Consider the following 16,068-nt stretch of genomic DNA (forward strand, 5'->3'; position numbering starts at 1 on the left):
CTTTTCTTTAAAAAAATAATGAAATTAAGATAAATTTAAGTTATGTCATATACTTAGATTATTACAAAAATTAATATTATATAGTGTAATAACTTTTATACTATCGCTTATACGGTAACATCTTCCACAGTGTTGCAAAGATTTTTCAGATCTGAATAGGATTTTCTAGGTTATGTTTGAAGAATTAAACAATTTAAAAGAGTATTTTCGATAAAAATTATAGCAATATAAACTGAGATTGAAATGTGATTATGTTAAATGATTTATATAACTGGACAGAATCTATGGATTTGTAGTAATCTATGGATTTAAAATTATTGCAAAATATTAGTGCTAATATTAATATACTTGTCATTATGTTTTCGTATATGTAATATCAGAGTTGATAATACAAAAATGAATAGCATTATCTTTTGTTTACTGTCAGTAGAGATTTTTAATCATATTTCCTCGTCTTTGAGAAATATTGTTATTTAACCTTTTTAATTTAACGATGAATTTTGAGGACGATACGCAGAAAGTTCGACGTTTATTTTTGGACGAAGCTCTTGCAAAGGTAGATTCTTAAATAAAAATGAAGAAACAAAAGAATTCATTAAACAATTAACTCTTTATTTAACTTGTTCTATCACAAATCTAAAATTAATTATCTTGATAAAATATTTCACAATATAATTCTGTAAATTGCAAATTAATATGTATCTAAAAAATGTGTAATATTTTTTAAGGGAATCCAACAAAACGAGGAACAGTGCAAAATATGGACAACTTACAAGAAGGGTCATCAGAAAGTTGCAGAAACGTTGCAAACTTTCCAGAAGGATTTATATGTAAACTGTATGGTGCCAATTGGAAAACGAGCACTAATGAAAGGCAAATTGATTCACACAAATGAAATACTTGCCTGCTTGGGTGATGGATACTTCGCAAAGTATAGTGCTTCAGGCGCAGCTGCCCTTTGTGAAAGAAGAATACAAAGTATGATCAATATATTGTGAAATAGCAATAATCTATTAATAATTAGAATTTAATGAACGATAGTTGTAAAATTTTCTTCTAGAAGCTGAAGAAATGCTAAAGAACTTAAACAAAGAAAGAGATTTGTATGAAACTAGGATGATGATGATAGAAAACAATCTTTTTGAAGATTATGCTGGTGGAGAAATTGTGGAACATTGGAATGAAGATCAAATTACAGAATGGAAGAGTAATTATTCTCATCTCTTCTTTATGAATAGATTTATATATGTATCTAAATATCCTTTAATTCTTCTTACAGAAAAACACAGAGAAAGGGAAAGAGAGTATCATCAGAAATTAGCCAAACTTAGACAGGAAGACAGGAAAAAGATAGAGACAGAAGATGATTTATTTAATAGGCTTGATCAGCTTGAAATTGAAGAAGAATTAGCAGATGAATTAAATAGGTACATTTATAAACACTCTAATTTCTGAAATTCCTGAAATTTCGAATTTTCTTTAATGTTATTCTCATTAATAGATTAGGAGATAAAGCATATGAACTTTTTGGAGCAGAAGAATTGGAAGAAGGACAATGTTATTATGAATCTGAAAGTTCCTCTAATAGTGAGGAAGAAGAAAAAGAAGATGATTCTAAGGAAGATAACAAACAAGTTCCTGATTCTGATACATATCAACATAAAGTCAAAACTTGTAAAGTTAAGAAATTGGTTTCATTCGCAGAACCAGAAGATCTTTCAAGAAAAGAAAAAGAAAATTTGATGAAAGAAAAGGAGAAAGATTTTGAAGAAGATATTCTTCGGATAGAATTCACTCACTCTAAAAATAAATCGGTTACAAAATCGAATGGAGATTCGATAGAAACACCTGCAGATATTTATAGATTACTTTCTAAACCTAAATCTATCTTGAAAAGATCACCAAATGATTTGCCTCCTGAGCAGTCTGCTCCACTAGAATATAGCACAGAAGACGAGGGTGAAGAAGACGAGGACACTGTTAAACCTTCAGTTTATGAAATTGTAATTCATAAAAAATATATACAATCTTTTAATATACAAATCTGCTTTATAATAGTAATATGAAATGATGGAAATATTTTTATAATTTTTAGGTAGTGAAAGATATCAAAGAGAAGAACACGCTAAAAGTTACAAACGAAGCTGTAGAAAAGATGGAAAAGAGTACCAATGCTAGGCCTGTTAGTAAATTCAAACGAGAGCGTCAACGAAGACAGTGACATGTATATAATTAAATAATTGTTTTGATATATTTTTTCAATAACAATTTTTAAAATACTTTATTAATCCAAAGTTATTAATTTTTTATTAGGAATATATAATTATTCAAGAGCATATAATAGTTATTCAATCTGAGGAATATAAAAAGTGTAACTTGAGAATGAATTAATGAAGAAATTATTTTTCATTTTTAACCTTGAGATCTTGATCTATTGTAAATACTCATTTGCGATAGGAAATTGCGACATTTTTGTTAGGATACCAATTATTGTGACGATACACTTGGAGAGGCAAATATATATTGTCAACTTTCTATAGTACATATCCTATAGATAGGATATTGATAGGACCTAATTCAAATTTGGCGCTGTTTGCCTCTATTGTGGTTAGCTAATGATGAATTTCGTAACATAAGTACGTAGTTAGTAATGATCACGTTTTCTTGTTAGGTAAGATTACTTCTATAATTTCGCATAATCTTTCTAAACTTTAATAACCTTAAATAGTGAAAGTGCAGAATAAAACTTTACATGAAAAGGATTATATAATGTTGTGATTTGAACACTCCCTGAAAGCGAGGAATAGAAAACAATTTACATTTGCATTAATTAAATATTACAAGTGACTATATATGAAACAATTGATTTTTCATTCGGAACGGTCAATAAGATGTTAATACATTTGTAGGAATTTGAATGTAGGAATATAAAAAATGCGGAAATATGTACAAATTCGACAATGTAAAAGCTTAGAAATACAGAAATGAAAAATTTTAGAGCTTCCGTTCCACAATCCCACAATATCAAGATAAGTTATATCACATAATTTCATACTGGTAGATGGTATCCTAATTTGGCACGAATTAGAAGATTAATCTTGAGTCATAGTCGACTTGATATTGACATTATCTAGCATTGTTTTTTTCACGCTATTCACGTCCTTCATTATACGTTATTCGGGCCTCCGTAATTGCCACAACATATTGACATTCCTTGGAAGAAGAAGCTCGAGAACAATCTCGAGTACAAATTTCGTAAACATTACAAAAGATATCATACATCAGATACTATTACTAGTATAAACTTATAGTTGAAACTCTGATTATCTTAAAAAACTTTAAAAAATTTTTTGTAGTATATTCCTGACAAAAAAACATTAGAAAATTTTTAATTAATTCTTAGAATTGAAAAATCTCATATTAATTTTATCCTATATTATTCATATATTATTATTTTTAAAGTTAAATAGGATATACATGTGTGAATAAAAAAAAAAATAGAATAAGTGAAAATTTTACAAAAAGTGAGGAGTTGATACATTCGGCTTCTGAGAAGCTCGCGATTCCTTTCGATTCATCTTTACGTAAAACTGACTTGAAAGTGCTTAAGCACTTTTATATGCATCCTTGATTTACTTTCGATCTCGATGTCAGATCGAAGGGGTCGCGTGACGCCAACTATGATGAAATAATGGACTTTTTGTTAGGCGCCCACTGGGATGATGCCTTTTCTTCGTCCAGTTAATTCATTATTCACATCACGCTGTTTCACAACGAGATATGGTAACATCAAACCATATACATATAGAGGAGAGAAAGAGGAGATCGGTCAAATTGTGCTGAAGGATGCGTTGCGTAAAATTGAAATGAATTTAGAGCATCCTTTGAGCGCATAATGACCTTGTCTATCATGCTTCAGAGAGAAAAAGATTATCTAAATAGATCGTCTGCAGAATCCTTTTTAATCGTCTGGAGAAAGTAGGAAGATCCTATATCATTTGTATCATGTTTTATCTTCTTATTATCTACGTATAAATTCTACTATGATATCTGAAAAATTCTGAAAATGCAGAAATATGATTAACGTAAAAAGCTGAATCATAATTTGTATAATTTTACTAAATTAAAAACCTTAATCTTATTTAATAGGAAAAAAATTGTAAATCTTTTATATTTCATTTTCATAAATAATTAATTTCCTATCATTCATTACATATATGCTACGAGGGATCATGATAACAAAGATGTATAATATCAAATAGTTTAAGTTATTTTAACCATAAATTAGAATAAAATATAAATTATAATAATACCAGAAGGTAATGTTTCTTTTTATAGAATTTCATAACAAAGATAATGCAAATTTGTACGTTACGTAATAAGGGTGGGACCAAATAATTTTTCAGTGAAACAATGAAGTGGCAACTTTTCGGTAACTAGAGCACGAATTACCCCGAAATCTTCTAAGAATTGTTAATTAAGCAAATAGTCCCTAGAGGGAGTATGTGTTTATCGCAACGCAATTGTTTCCGTTCACGTAACGGCGAACAATCAGGGAAAGGTTACGAAAGGAATCGAAAGTGAGAATTCGCACACTAAATAAACAATAAACCGGTCTTGATTAGGTTTATTTGACTCATTGATCCGAGAGATTAGATCGTAAGCTCATGATTACGCCTATTGTCCTAAACAAGATTAACGATTATTATTAATTTCGTTACGTTTGCCTAACTTCAAAGAGGTCCTAGGACATGAAAAACTGTTCTCAGTTGTTTGACTGGTGAATGACTTAATTAATTACCACTTCTCGATGTTATTCTATAATTTAGAAGAAAATTGTCAATATTTATCTATTCATACTCATATGTCAAGTAAAATTTCACGCCTTAGAAATTATAAGTATAACTAGTAGAATGTAAAATTATTATGATTGTGGATTTATTACTTCGTTGGACCAACCATTTATAGAACTGCATTGTCCGACCCTTCAATTAGGTTAATAATGTGCACTTTCAGAGTATACCACCATGGGAGGCATCCCATAAATCACTCAAATTAGTACCATCATATTTATTACTAATAAATTATTAGATTTTCTTTCTGGTAACCTCGATAAACTGAAACAAGACTATAAATATTGCTTGAATGAACCAGATAAATAAAATGTCATCATTCACCGGTATAGAAGAAGCAGGATTCAACGGAGATGAATTACGAAACGTGATTATTCACAGTAATGTAATAACATAGTCGCATAGGTGAAATGACCAGTTCGAAAGATAATTTTCACGCCATTCAAATACGGAGGATACTTTCTAAATAAGACCGCGTGCCGATCTTGTCCCATCCAGCGTTCGTTTGCGTTACACATTTGCGTTAAACACAAGCTCGTGCCATTCCTTGACACGCGTCGTTGCATGTATAATATTATTGACCAAGATTATGGACACTCACGGAGATGCGTTGCGGTCTGTCAACGATGGAATAAATAAATCTCCCTCTGTACTCTGACGCAACTTCGATTGTCTTCACGGAGTAGCAAACACTCTATCAAAATATTTTTTTTTGGCCTGTCAGGTATATAAGATGGACATATAAAGCATTTCATTAGTATTCATACATAGTTATTGATACTAATATTAATATTTAACAGTAATACTAATCTTAAAGTACAGTAGAGACTAGTTCTAATATTGGTAATCAATCTAATATCAAATTAAAAAAATGCAACAGGTGAAACGAGATTACGGCCACATAAATGTTAACTATCAGTACATACTTTGCACATTCATTTATCTATTTATGCACTTCAGCTATTCATTTCTTCTATCTTTAAATTTTTCAAATATTGATAAGTATTGGATTTTTCTATAAACGTAACTGAAGCTAAATTTTATTAATTCATGACTTGTAAATAACGCTCGAAAATAGGTGGTCGTATTAGTATAGTACCGCTTATTATACTGACATTTGGTACCTCTTTTAAATATCAGTAATTACCTTAATTAGCTACTTTCATAACCAACTGATCATCAGCATCATATATTCCAATCTAATCCTCGACCATCAGTCACTCCTAATTTTTTCTCCTTCTAATTCATTTCATAAATCAACTCGATAGAAGAAACCGGTACAGATCAGATCAAGTTCGCGACGTCAACCTCGACCCCGACTTTTTCCTGATGCGTGCACATACTTCTTTAAAATTCCAGATGCTCGACACTACAATACCTTCAATTTACCAAAGATAGAATACGAATGAAATCATTTCACCGCTTCTCCTTGTATTAAAACAACATAACCTAAAATTGTGCGTCATTCCCTAGTATGGTATGAGGATATGGGAAGAAAATTTAGAGAAGTGTTACGCCACGAGATTAAGAGGATGGACAATGGTCCTGTGTCTTAATTAAGGCCCGATTGGCTAATTAGTCCTGATGTTAGATCCGCTGGAAGGCTGTGTCTCACGCGGTGAAGTAATCAGCTTTCTCCGCTCTGGAAGACGCGTTCCTCTCATACAGTAGCGCCGCCCCAAAATCGCACATGCCAGACACCTGAAACAATGGGAAATAAAGCGCGGGCTTTCCACACGGTTGGCGTTCCTATGTGAACTGGAGTACAAGGAGGGACCCCCAGTTTTATACACGGGGGAATATCCACGCGGATCATCCTCGTACTGGAGAAGGATCCGTGCCCGACAGGAAATGAATCTTTGTAGGCGTAGGCGAGCTCTCTATATAAGCCAGCTATAACGCAAAACGTCACTATAATTCAGCATTCCGTACGGTGCTTCGGTTTTCTGAATATCTTCCGACAGTATGGATAGAGTGGTGCGACAGGTAATCAGGAAATTCACCGAGGAGTGGAATTTTTGTTGGTGCTGGTGCTATTCCGCTTCGCGAGTTCCGTCGTTGTTGACACGTGAGGAGTGATCTCAGGGACGCATTGGGTGGTCTTACAGACCTGTTGGTCGAGAATTTTGCTGATCAATGGATTTAGTAATAGTGGACGTTTTGGAAATTTTTGCTTTGAATGAGATATTGGCGATGAATAGTTGATCAAGGAAAGATAATTTTTGCTATAATTTGATCACTTCAATTTTTTTAAGCCTAAAATTTGTAAAACTTACAAGTTTAAAAATTTATATTTTACATTTTTTTTTAAGTTTCAGAATTCATAATTTTGTTTAATATCATTTTTTAATATTTAGTTGTTTTAATTGCAATTGACAATTTTTTTAGTTCGATTTAGTTTTTTAAATTCAAACCAAAAATTGTTCAATTCTTAAATTTCCAAATTTTTAATTTTCTAAATTGCAAATATACGGATTTTGAGATATTTTATAACTTTGGCATATTGATAAGTGTTCCTATTAAGAAGATTGCAAGATAATTAATTAATAATGTACTCTTAGGCAATATTATTTAATCCACAAATTAGCAAATTGCATGTAAAATTAACGTTAAATGCTTGTGGCAGTATTCCATGGAAATCCTCAATCTTCTCAGTCTGTAATAATTCTCTTTAAGATAACCTAAATTACAATCCTTTGCTCTTTTTGTCCATAATTACCTACTTTCACATGGTTCACCAATTTTCTTATTCTTAGCACTTGTGAATAGCATAAAATATTTAATTACTATTTCCTTTGATAAAATTATTAACACTTCCATAAACTAATTTCACTTACCATCGGTTAGGTCCATTAATCTATCAAACGTCAAGGATGCGTTAACATATTTCATTTTTAAATCTTTTATATCTTCAATTTTCAAGATTTCAAATTTTCAGATCTTCAAATTTATTATTGTAAAAGAATATTGAATTCAAGTAGTTTTTACGCATTATTCCACTGTTTGTTCCTTAATGGTTTAATTACAACCTAACTTAAAACGCCATAACTTCTAAATGCCCACTTATACTTATATGAATGTACACTCCACTAACTTCATCAACCATCCCTCTTAAAAACTGAGTTTCTCTTAAATTCCAATGTAATCAATTTCAAGTTTTAAAACTAGTTTCTAGATCTAACGTATAAAAATTTAAAGAAAAAAGGAAGTTTCTTCATTTTCTAACCGCAAATATTGCAAGTGCAATTTACTAACCCCAAGTGGTTCGACCACCGTTGACGCTGCTTCAATGGAGTGGGAGAAAATGATCTGGGCGCCCAGTTGGGATGAATAGTTAGATCAACGTCATCTTACGCGATCAGTACTCCCCAGTGCGTGAAGTGTAGTGGTTGTCAGGCGCAGTTGGACGTTGTATGGCTCATTTTGTAGATACACAGTAGGCTGTTGCATTTCATTATGTAAGTGCACTTGGTCCCGTGTAATCATCTCCGTTAATGCGGCGCAGGCACGTACGCTTTACACGGGAATATAAATAACAACATATGCGTTTCGCAACCGGTTCTACGTGCAACTATTCTAACCTCGCGTTAAATGACATCACGCACATACACGCTTGACTGCAACTACAGCTTGTTACGAAAATCAGTGTCCCAGAGGGCGCTATAAAGATCTTAAACGTGAAGATTCAAGTTAAAATCCGAGATCCAAATACATTTTTAGTATGATGTTGGTCGAGATATCGTGATCTTGTTGTGTATTTCTAATTTTGTAGTGACATAAAAATATAGGTAAAGGAATTTTTGTTAATATATTAGAGTAGAAATACGTCCATCGTGTATGTAGGTTAATTTTCTTACAATTAATATCTAATAACTTCACGCGCATATAAGGCATATTATACACGACAGATAATCAGCTTTTATAATTAGCTGTTTAGAAAGACTTTTCTCCTTTTTGTCTTTTACGTTATGTAGTAAACAATGGTACCCTTCGCCGTATAAATCATTGTCGATTTTCACTTCTTAACGATGTATTTTAGAAAAAAATTATAGAACATCGTGGAATGTTAATATGAGGTTATTATAATATAATGAATACACTAATAAACATAGTAATAACTGATTTTGAAAAATTAAGCCATTTTCCAAAAATTATTGTAATAGCATATACACATATATGCCGGATTGCTCAATCATTTGACTCATCAGAATAATAGCAGATAGAGAATTCCTTTGTTTGTAAGAAAATGAGATAAATATAACTAGAATAATCTTTCATATCCTGGGCAGTCAATTAAAGGTGAATTCCATCAAGCTTCTCGTACAATGGAATTGAAAATTCCATTTCCAATACTTCCGATTGTGTCATCTATAATAACCAGAACTGAAGAAAAATCCTTGAACGAATACATAATTATTGTAGAGAATTTCAAAAAATTATAAAGAGCATTAAACTTATGTTATGTAACAAACTTGAGCACAATTTGATTAATTTAAAATAATAATAAAAACAATTACAAGAATTTCACAATGTTAATGAATTATAAATATAATCAATGGTTTGAAAATTTGGAAATAATAGATAGTTTAAAGATGAACATTTTTATCCAATAAACATCTATCTAATTGTACCTTATTTTTAACCAAAGGGAAAATGTATACTTCGAACATCGCGCCTCAGAAAATTGTATAGCGGACTGCCTGATGTTAGGCGTTTAACTCCTTTATCGTTGAAGCTCCATTACCAGAAAAACAGAGCAAAATAGGACATATATTTATTGAACAAGAAGTGTCTCATTTATTATCCTCTATAATATGTTACTCAATTAACCTATAATACTGAAAAAATTTTATTATTTATTAATTCTTTAATACCATATGTAACACCTCTTGGAATTTAAAAGATCATTTCATAGATATAATTAAATCACTGTTGACTTATTCATGAACGAAAGTTATACTTCTTATTTCACATCCGGATGAATTTGTGCCCAATATTCTGTTATTATATTGTTCAGTACACAATACAGCGAGCGTGACTGGTGGTCTGCGTGAGTTTGAAAAATTTGTTTCCTTGTAAAAGGATACATATATAACAAGACGATTCTTTAAGGAGAACTTGTTGTAGTACAACGGAACACAGTCTAATTCTTTCGTTTTCATCTTTCTTCTTCCTTTCCCGCAATCGCGCTTAATCTGGCGCTGATTTTGAACGCGGCGCGACATGACGCAACGTTTCCCCCTCTTTTGCGCACTCGGAGGCTTTCTCACGACAGAAACGGGAGGAAAATGCTGGCTCACGACTCCAATTTCTCGCCTACGCAACGTGAGCTGCCTTGATCATCTCGCGCTTTCGACGCGACGCATCTGTTCTACGCCTGGGAATCTGTCTGATACCTTTCGAATTAATTATTCCTTCGCGCTACTCCTTTATTACACTATTAACGCTATGCGTTGTGATTATCATGAGAGAATAGCAACTTGATAATATTATTGACAATATTATTATTAGTAATATTTTAATATTTAAGAATCAATAATTAGGCCAATGCCGTCTTATTGAGATTTGAGACACTGATAGGTTTTTAAGTTTTCAGATAGATTTCCGAAGGTTACCTTAAAATACTCATCTACCTTTAGACTTTTGAAACGTACCATAAAACATAGTCACTGACAATGAGTACTCTTACTCACTAGTTACAGTAATCTTTAACGTACAATCCAGAAATATCAGTAGATCTCTGAAGTAATTCTTGAGGTGTATCCTATAAATATTCTTCAGTGTCTGATGTGATTAACTAGTCCTTAATTTCCAGTTAACTCTCGCCCTCATGGTGAGCATAGGCATTGTGCAATGTGAACCACCATTGAATACCCAATACGGTGTCCCAGGGAATTATGCTGGAAGCAACAACAACCATGGAACGTCTGGTGGAAATGGTCTTGGCAATCATCATTACGACAATGGGAACGATAATGATTACGTCGATCAGGTAAGCTGCAACTGTGATCTAAAATAAATCAATCTACACCCCTTGTAAAATTCTACTAACCATAAATCATCAATCTGAATTCTGTCAAGATCGCAGAACGATGGTTAGATATACATAAGATGGTTGGTATAATTTATTTATTACTTGCCATTTAAGATCTCTTCTTTTGTGCATCTAACGATCACGATTGCTTAAACTTAATTACCTTCTTCTTGGGTTGGTTTCAGAACAAGGAACAATTCGCTGTTGCGATAGAAACTAAATTACGTTCTCTTTAACGATTGATGCTACCCTAAGGAAATTCATTTTGGCGTTAGAAACACTGCATTATTCTAAGAAATTGCTATACCAAACAATAACCGATTTTTTAGAATATTCCTTGATATTGAAAACAGTTTTGTTTGATATAATAACGTAATGATATAATTCAATATAACGAAAAATTACAAAAGTATAAGTATTATATTAAAAGTAAAAAATAACATTTCTGTTCAGTGTATTAATATTTCAATAACTTAGTAGAGATTATGAAGCAGAGAAAAAATAATAAAAAAAATATAGAAAGAAAGTTGAAAAATGGGACCTGTTTTTAACAAGATATTACTTACCAGTTAAATGAAGAGATAACGCAAAGGAAATTGATCTTGAACGATTTAGTTCACTAAACCGCGTTACTCATTGATCCATTCATTCTGCATTTCCGCCATACTGTTTCATAGTAGAGGCAAGGGTTGCAATAGATGAATAGATCTGGGTTAACGCTGATTCTACAAGTAACATTGAACTTTGTCGAGCACTCAATGCACGATCTGCTTACGTAAATGTAGAATGGATCGACCGGACATCGATTTTGCACTTTAGTGTTCGCCAGATAGCATCTCTTCTCTTTCTCTTCGTTATCTTCTATCGTGATATCCTGAAAGTTGAAAATGATTACTTATTAGAATTTGTAAAATTGTTATTATTATTTTATAATACAAAATCTAATTGTTGAAAATTTATAAAACTTATATGTATTGTAATTTCATCTTCAATTTATTTTTGTTTATCTATTAATCTCCTATGGTAATCGCCTATTTCAACTGTAACAAGAGAAGAATTATCGTAGAATCATTTAAAGGAGATCTCAGACCACTCGTTTCGTAGCGCTATTACGGGAATTTATGTTCTTCATAAGCACTTCAACTTCGTTGCGACAGAGAACAATAACCACTCCTCGAGTCGCTGCAACACCGATGAAATTACATTAACAGAAAATGGCTATGCTTATCCAACAAGTGTCCAACAGGATTTGAAGCCTTGGTACTTCAAATACATTAGCATGAATTTCCACCCAGAAATATCCCTAAAATTTTATTTTCCCTAGAAAAAGTTTTCAAGGTTTGATTATGATTTACTATATTTATTATGTATGTATTATACTATATTTGTATATAACGCGTCTTATAACGTGAGATTGATAGTCCAGGAGAGAAGAGATGATGTATGCACGTAATGGGACAGGATAACATACTATGGTAGTTGGATCCTTCTAGACGACCATAAGATGAACAGTACGTGATTGTTGGAATCGTTGCTCTACGCACTCGATGGGTAAACGAGTTTATCATGTATGAAATCAGGAATGTTGGTTGGCATAACTTTCTGCGGGCTCTAATGGAGGATAAGCGTTGGCGAGTTAAAGAGAACGCAGAACAAATGCACCCGGATTGGTTGAAAATACTGAAACGAATCTTTCACCAAGGAGATGATACGTCTGGGAGGATTTTGGATTAAATTGTATAAAGAGATACACAACAGGAGAATTTTCTGCAGTGAAGACATTATTTCGAGGAATTAAAAGAATTTTTTCTAAATACCGATGATTCAGAAAAAGATAATCTACGAAAAGAATATTTAAAATAAAGAAACGTTCCATAAGAAATGAAAAGATATTTCATAAAAAAATATTCCCAGAGAGATGATGTATATCATATAATAAATATTTCAACACAGAAACAATCTGATCTAACAAAGTATTTCATAAAATAACAAAAATAATAATTATATTCTGAAAGAATATCTTCAGCATCTACTTATAATAAAAATAACTTCAACGAAGAGGAAACAGAAAACTGTGCCCGTGGCACTATTCCAGGTTCCGGAAATGGTACGTGGGCACCGGAATCCCGGTGTTCCACCATGAAATGTTATACATTCATCCTGTTATGTAGCATGACGTAAACTTAGTCTGATGTAACAATATTAATAGGGTGAACCGCGACCGTAGGCATCATCCGTGGCAAATCGTTACTGCCGATTAGCTAATCATCTTAAGAATCTAAACGATCCGGTTATGTGCATTTGCGCGGTTCTAGCCGCGGGGTCGAACGGCCTGGCGCGAGCCAGATTAAATCACAGTCGCCTTCCTCCTTTTGTTGTTTTTCTTCAGTCACTTCGTTTGCACCACTTCTCCTTAGATGAAAGTCCAGCCATTCGGTGTAACCACTTATATGGTGTAACTTGAGCATTTAGATCATCCTTTTTTTTTCTTATGCAAGTTAAATACAGTATTAAGCCAATTTGGTAGTGTTGTGTGAATAACTATGAACATTTTAACTTCTTCAATAACCATGAATGATAGCTTATACTGAGTCTGTGGTTAGAAAATTTAAATTAATTATTGGTGTAATGATAGGAGTAATAAAATGATAATAATAATCTAGAAAAGTTACTGGGAAAATAATACATAATAATATAGAGAAATATCATAATGAGAATAACAGTCTAAGAAATTCTGAAATTATAATAATCTTCTACATGTGTATTTATAGTGAACAAAAGAGGTTTCAAAGAAATATTACATTGGCAATAATAATAAACATAATTGTTACATAATGGAAATATATCAATTTGAGAAAGTATTTAGACAATTAGGTATCAGCATCTCAAGGATTAGTATAATAATAGTAATTCAAAGAGATGATACAATTGACAAATCGTAATAAGTTACTATACCAGTTAAAGTGTAACACTTTCTAATGTCTTCTTCACATGTTGCATTCACTTAGAAGAATCTATTGTTCCACATCAATCACAAAAATTATCTAGAAAATCAAAAGGAAAGTGATGATGAAACTGGTTAAAATTATTATATAAGCAAAAGTTATTGGAATTATTTATCATCTAAATAGAAAAATAAGATTATATAAAAAGAATATAATAAACAGTTCCAACCACTCTAATGGCATCTTCGTGTTATCAAGCAACATAGGGAAGACAATAGTCTAATAATGAAATCATTGAATTAGGTTAGGAAAACATTCAAAGCGGTGATCTGAGAAGCCACTTTAATAGAAAGTCCGACAACAGAATCCGTGATCGGCACCTAACATGCAAATAAGGCTCGTGCGTGCACAATAGAGATTATAGAGTATAACGTCTCCATTGTTTATGCGTTACTGTTATTATTGAGATATCATTAATCGAAAGTTGACCTAGAATTAAATTACTAATTAAAAATAAGATACAGAATTTTCAACATCAGATTTCATTCTACTACTTACATGTTTATAAAAAGATAACTCCCCTAAATCTCGAATTTTTATGTATATAGAATGTTTTAAAAGGAAAGGTAAATCGAGATGAAAGAATAACGATGATAGAAAGTTAGGTTTGTTTCCTAGCAATAAAGTTTCAAAGATACGAATTTTGGCATCTATGGACAGCAATATACTTTGTCCTAATATTTTCATATAATTATGAAATGTTCTGTAAAATTATATGCCATTGGTATCATCAACGGTATCGAAGACGAGATATTTAAGAATAATTCTATTTCACTTTTACTATTAGTATCATGTTAAGAAGAATATAAACATCGTTTCAGCCAATGTCCTACGAATTCGGATATGCAGTGAAAGATCAAGCAACCGGAAATGATTTTGGCAGACGCGAGAGCAGTGATGGGGAAACTGTAAGAGGAGAATACAGAGTTCAGTTACCAGATGGCAGGACGCAAATTGTGACTTACACTGCCGATTGGAGGACAGGTTTCCATGCAGATGTAAGATACGAGGGTACACCAACCTATCCTGATCAGTACAACACTCAGAACAATGGTTATAATAACAATAACAATAATAATAACCAGGGTGGTGGCCAAGGTTTTGGCTTCCATGGTAATAATGGAGGTGGAGGATACAACGCAGGCAATTTAGGTAATTTATGATTCCCCAGGTATACAGCTGTTAATAATTAGAGGGTTATTTACCCAACTGAGTTGGGTAGTTCATAATATTATTTAAGAATCATATAATTTGGAGGAGTTAATTAAAACTAATTGTTACATTTTGTGGTTGAAGGTAATAATGGAGGCTACAATTACCAAGCACCAAGTGGAAGCTTCAACAATGGTAACAATTATCCCTATCGATTTGGCTCCAACTCGTTGGACAACAGTTATAACAACTTTGGAGCTCGCAATAACTATAATACGCGGACGCCATCGACGACATACGGGCCAGCCTTTAAGAAGTGACTTTAGTACAATTCCTATTGTTAGCATAGGATAAGAAGCGTCCGTCCTGTAAGATTAGCGATTTTGTAATAAAAACTATTTTATCTTTTTATATTTGTGTTTCCCAAATTTTCTAATACAATCCCTTATCATTATAAAAGGTACGAGAAAACTAAAAAATGAATCTGATAATAATAATAATAATAACAATAATCAGAACTACTTAAGAAGTGTTTTAAAGGATATTCAGACATAATAAAAATATTGAAATACGTAAAAAATAAGCAACACGGTATGAAAAATATTATAATAGCAAAAATAATTGAAATAACGAAAGCATTAAAAATATTACAGAACATTTGAGAAATGAATGCTCGTACAATGAAAGGTATGTAACATAAATTAGCAGTCTCAGAATCAGATGCGATCAATATAGGAAATCCAAATAACTGCTGTCTATCCAAGAGCTTCGTTGATTATATAAATAATATTACTTTACCGTAACTGATTGTATAATTACTGATTTTCTCACAGTTGGTGAAATCGCACATTAATCGAGTTGGCGTCATGCTGATGTATCGAGTAGGTAAGAAGAACGAAACCTGATTGAAAAATGTTTCATTCCTCGCAGAAAAAAATAATCTGGATACGTTTTGAGAAGCATCCGTAATGGATCGAGTTTCGATCGATGTTATTTCATATTATGTCACCAGGAAGCCTGAACA

The 16,068-nt window shown here is 32.2% G+C and overlaps 2 protein-coding genes and 2 long non-coding RNA genes across 10 annotated transcripts; 2 read left to right on the forward strand and 2 right to left on the reverse strand.

The window, feature by feature from the left end:
* The first annotated feature begins 38 nt into the window (after positions 1–38).
* Positions 39–2,765, forward strand: LOC100744135 (unconventional prefoldin RPB5 interactor-like protein). Its single transcript, XM_003489309.4, has 6 exons — positions 39–556; positions 729–978; positions 1,061–1,207; positions 1,280–1,427; positions 1,502–2,003; positions 2,096–2,765. The coding sequence occupies exons 1-6, from the start codon at positions 494–496 to the stop codon at positions 2,219–2,221; spliced, it is 1,236 nt and encodes a 411-aa protein (XP_003489357.1). The 5' UTR covers positions 39–493; the 3' UTR covers positions 2,222–2,765.
* A 1,411-nt stretch (positions 2,766–4,176) lies between these two features.
* Positions 4,177–8,480, reverse strand: LOC112212812. Of its 3 annotated transcripts, none has more exons than XR_002946636.2 (2): positions 8,109–8,480; positions 4,177–6,554 (listed from the first exon to the last, which is right to left on the reverse strand). It is a non-coding gene; the product is annotated as an uncharacterized LOC112212812 (long non-coding RNA). The 3 variants fall into 3 exon arrangements; XR_004461694.1 differs by lacking the exon at positions 8,109–8,480 and adding an exon at positions 7,691–8,102 and having other exon boundaries at positions 4,177–6,963; XR_004461693.1 differs by having other exon boundaries at positions 4,321–6,963; positions 8,109–8,226.
* LOC100749292 (N66 matrix protein) lies at positions 6,554–15,457 on the forward strand. 5 transcript variants are annotated; one of them, XM_024367446.1, is made up of 4 exons: positions 6,554–6,724; positions 10,669–10,845; positions 14,714–15,044; positions 15,189–15,457. In XM_024367446.1, the coding sequence occupies exons 2-4, from the start codon at positions 10,684–10,686 to the stop codon at positions 15,362–15,364; spliced, it is 669 nt and encodes a 222-aa protein (XP_024223214.1). In that variant the 5' UTR covers positions 6,554–6,724; positions 10,669–10,683; the 3' UTR covers positions 15,365–15,457. The 5 variants fall into 5 exon arrangements, with proteins under 5 accessions (XP_024223214.1, XP_024223212.1, XP_024223213.1 ...); XM_024367444.2 differs by lacking the exon at positions 6,554–6,724 and adding an exon at positions 6,788–6,839; XM_024367445.2 differs by lacking the exon at positions 6,554–6,724 and adding an exon at positions 6,861–6,998.
* On the reverse strand, positions 9,679–13,288 carry LOC105680742. Its single transcript, XR_004461695.1, has 4 exons — positions 11,454–13,288; positions 11,051–11,137; positions 10,547–10,753; positions 9,679–10,468 (listed from the first exon to the last, which is right to left on the reverse strand). It is a non-coding gene; the product is annotated as an uncharacterized LOC105680742 (long non-coding RNA).
* Positions 15,458–16,068: the final 611 nt, after the last annotated feature.

This window comes from Bombus impatiens, unplaced genomic scaffold (genome assembly GCF_000188095.3).
Source record: "Bombus impatiens unplaced genomic scaffold, BIMP_2.2 scf_0320, whole genome shotgun sequence".
In the NCBI taxonomy this organism is placed as follows: Eukaryota; Metazoa; Arthropoda; class Insecta; order Hymenoptera; family Apidae; genus Bombus; species Bombus impatiens.

Bases quoted from the DNA above. Each gene is read 5' to 3' on its own strand.
- LOC100749292 (XM_012385443.3), top strand. From the start codon at position 10,077: ATGACGCAACGTTTCCCCCTCTTTTGCGCACTCGGAGGCTTTCTCACG. The intron at 10,846-14,713 runs GTAAGCTGCAAC...ACATCGTTTCAG, and splicing joins ATAATGATTACGTCGATCAG to CCAATGTCCTACGAATTCGG. The intron at 15,045-15,188 runs GTAATTTATGAT...TTGTGGTTGAAG, and splicing joins ATACAACGCAGGCAATTTAG to GTAATAATGGAGGCTACAAT.
- LOC100744135 (XM_003489309.4), top strand. From the start codon at position 494: ATGAATTTTGAGGACGATACGCAGAAAGTTCGACGTTTATTTTTGGAC. The intron at 979-1,060 runs GTATGATCAATA...ATTTTCTTCTAG, and splicing joins TTGTGAAAGAAGAATACAAA to AAGCTGAAGAAATGCTAAAG. The intron at 2,004-2,095 runs GTAATTCATAAA...TATAATTTTTAG, and splicing joins AACCTTCAGTTTATGAAATT to GTAGTGAAAGATATCAAAGA.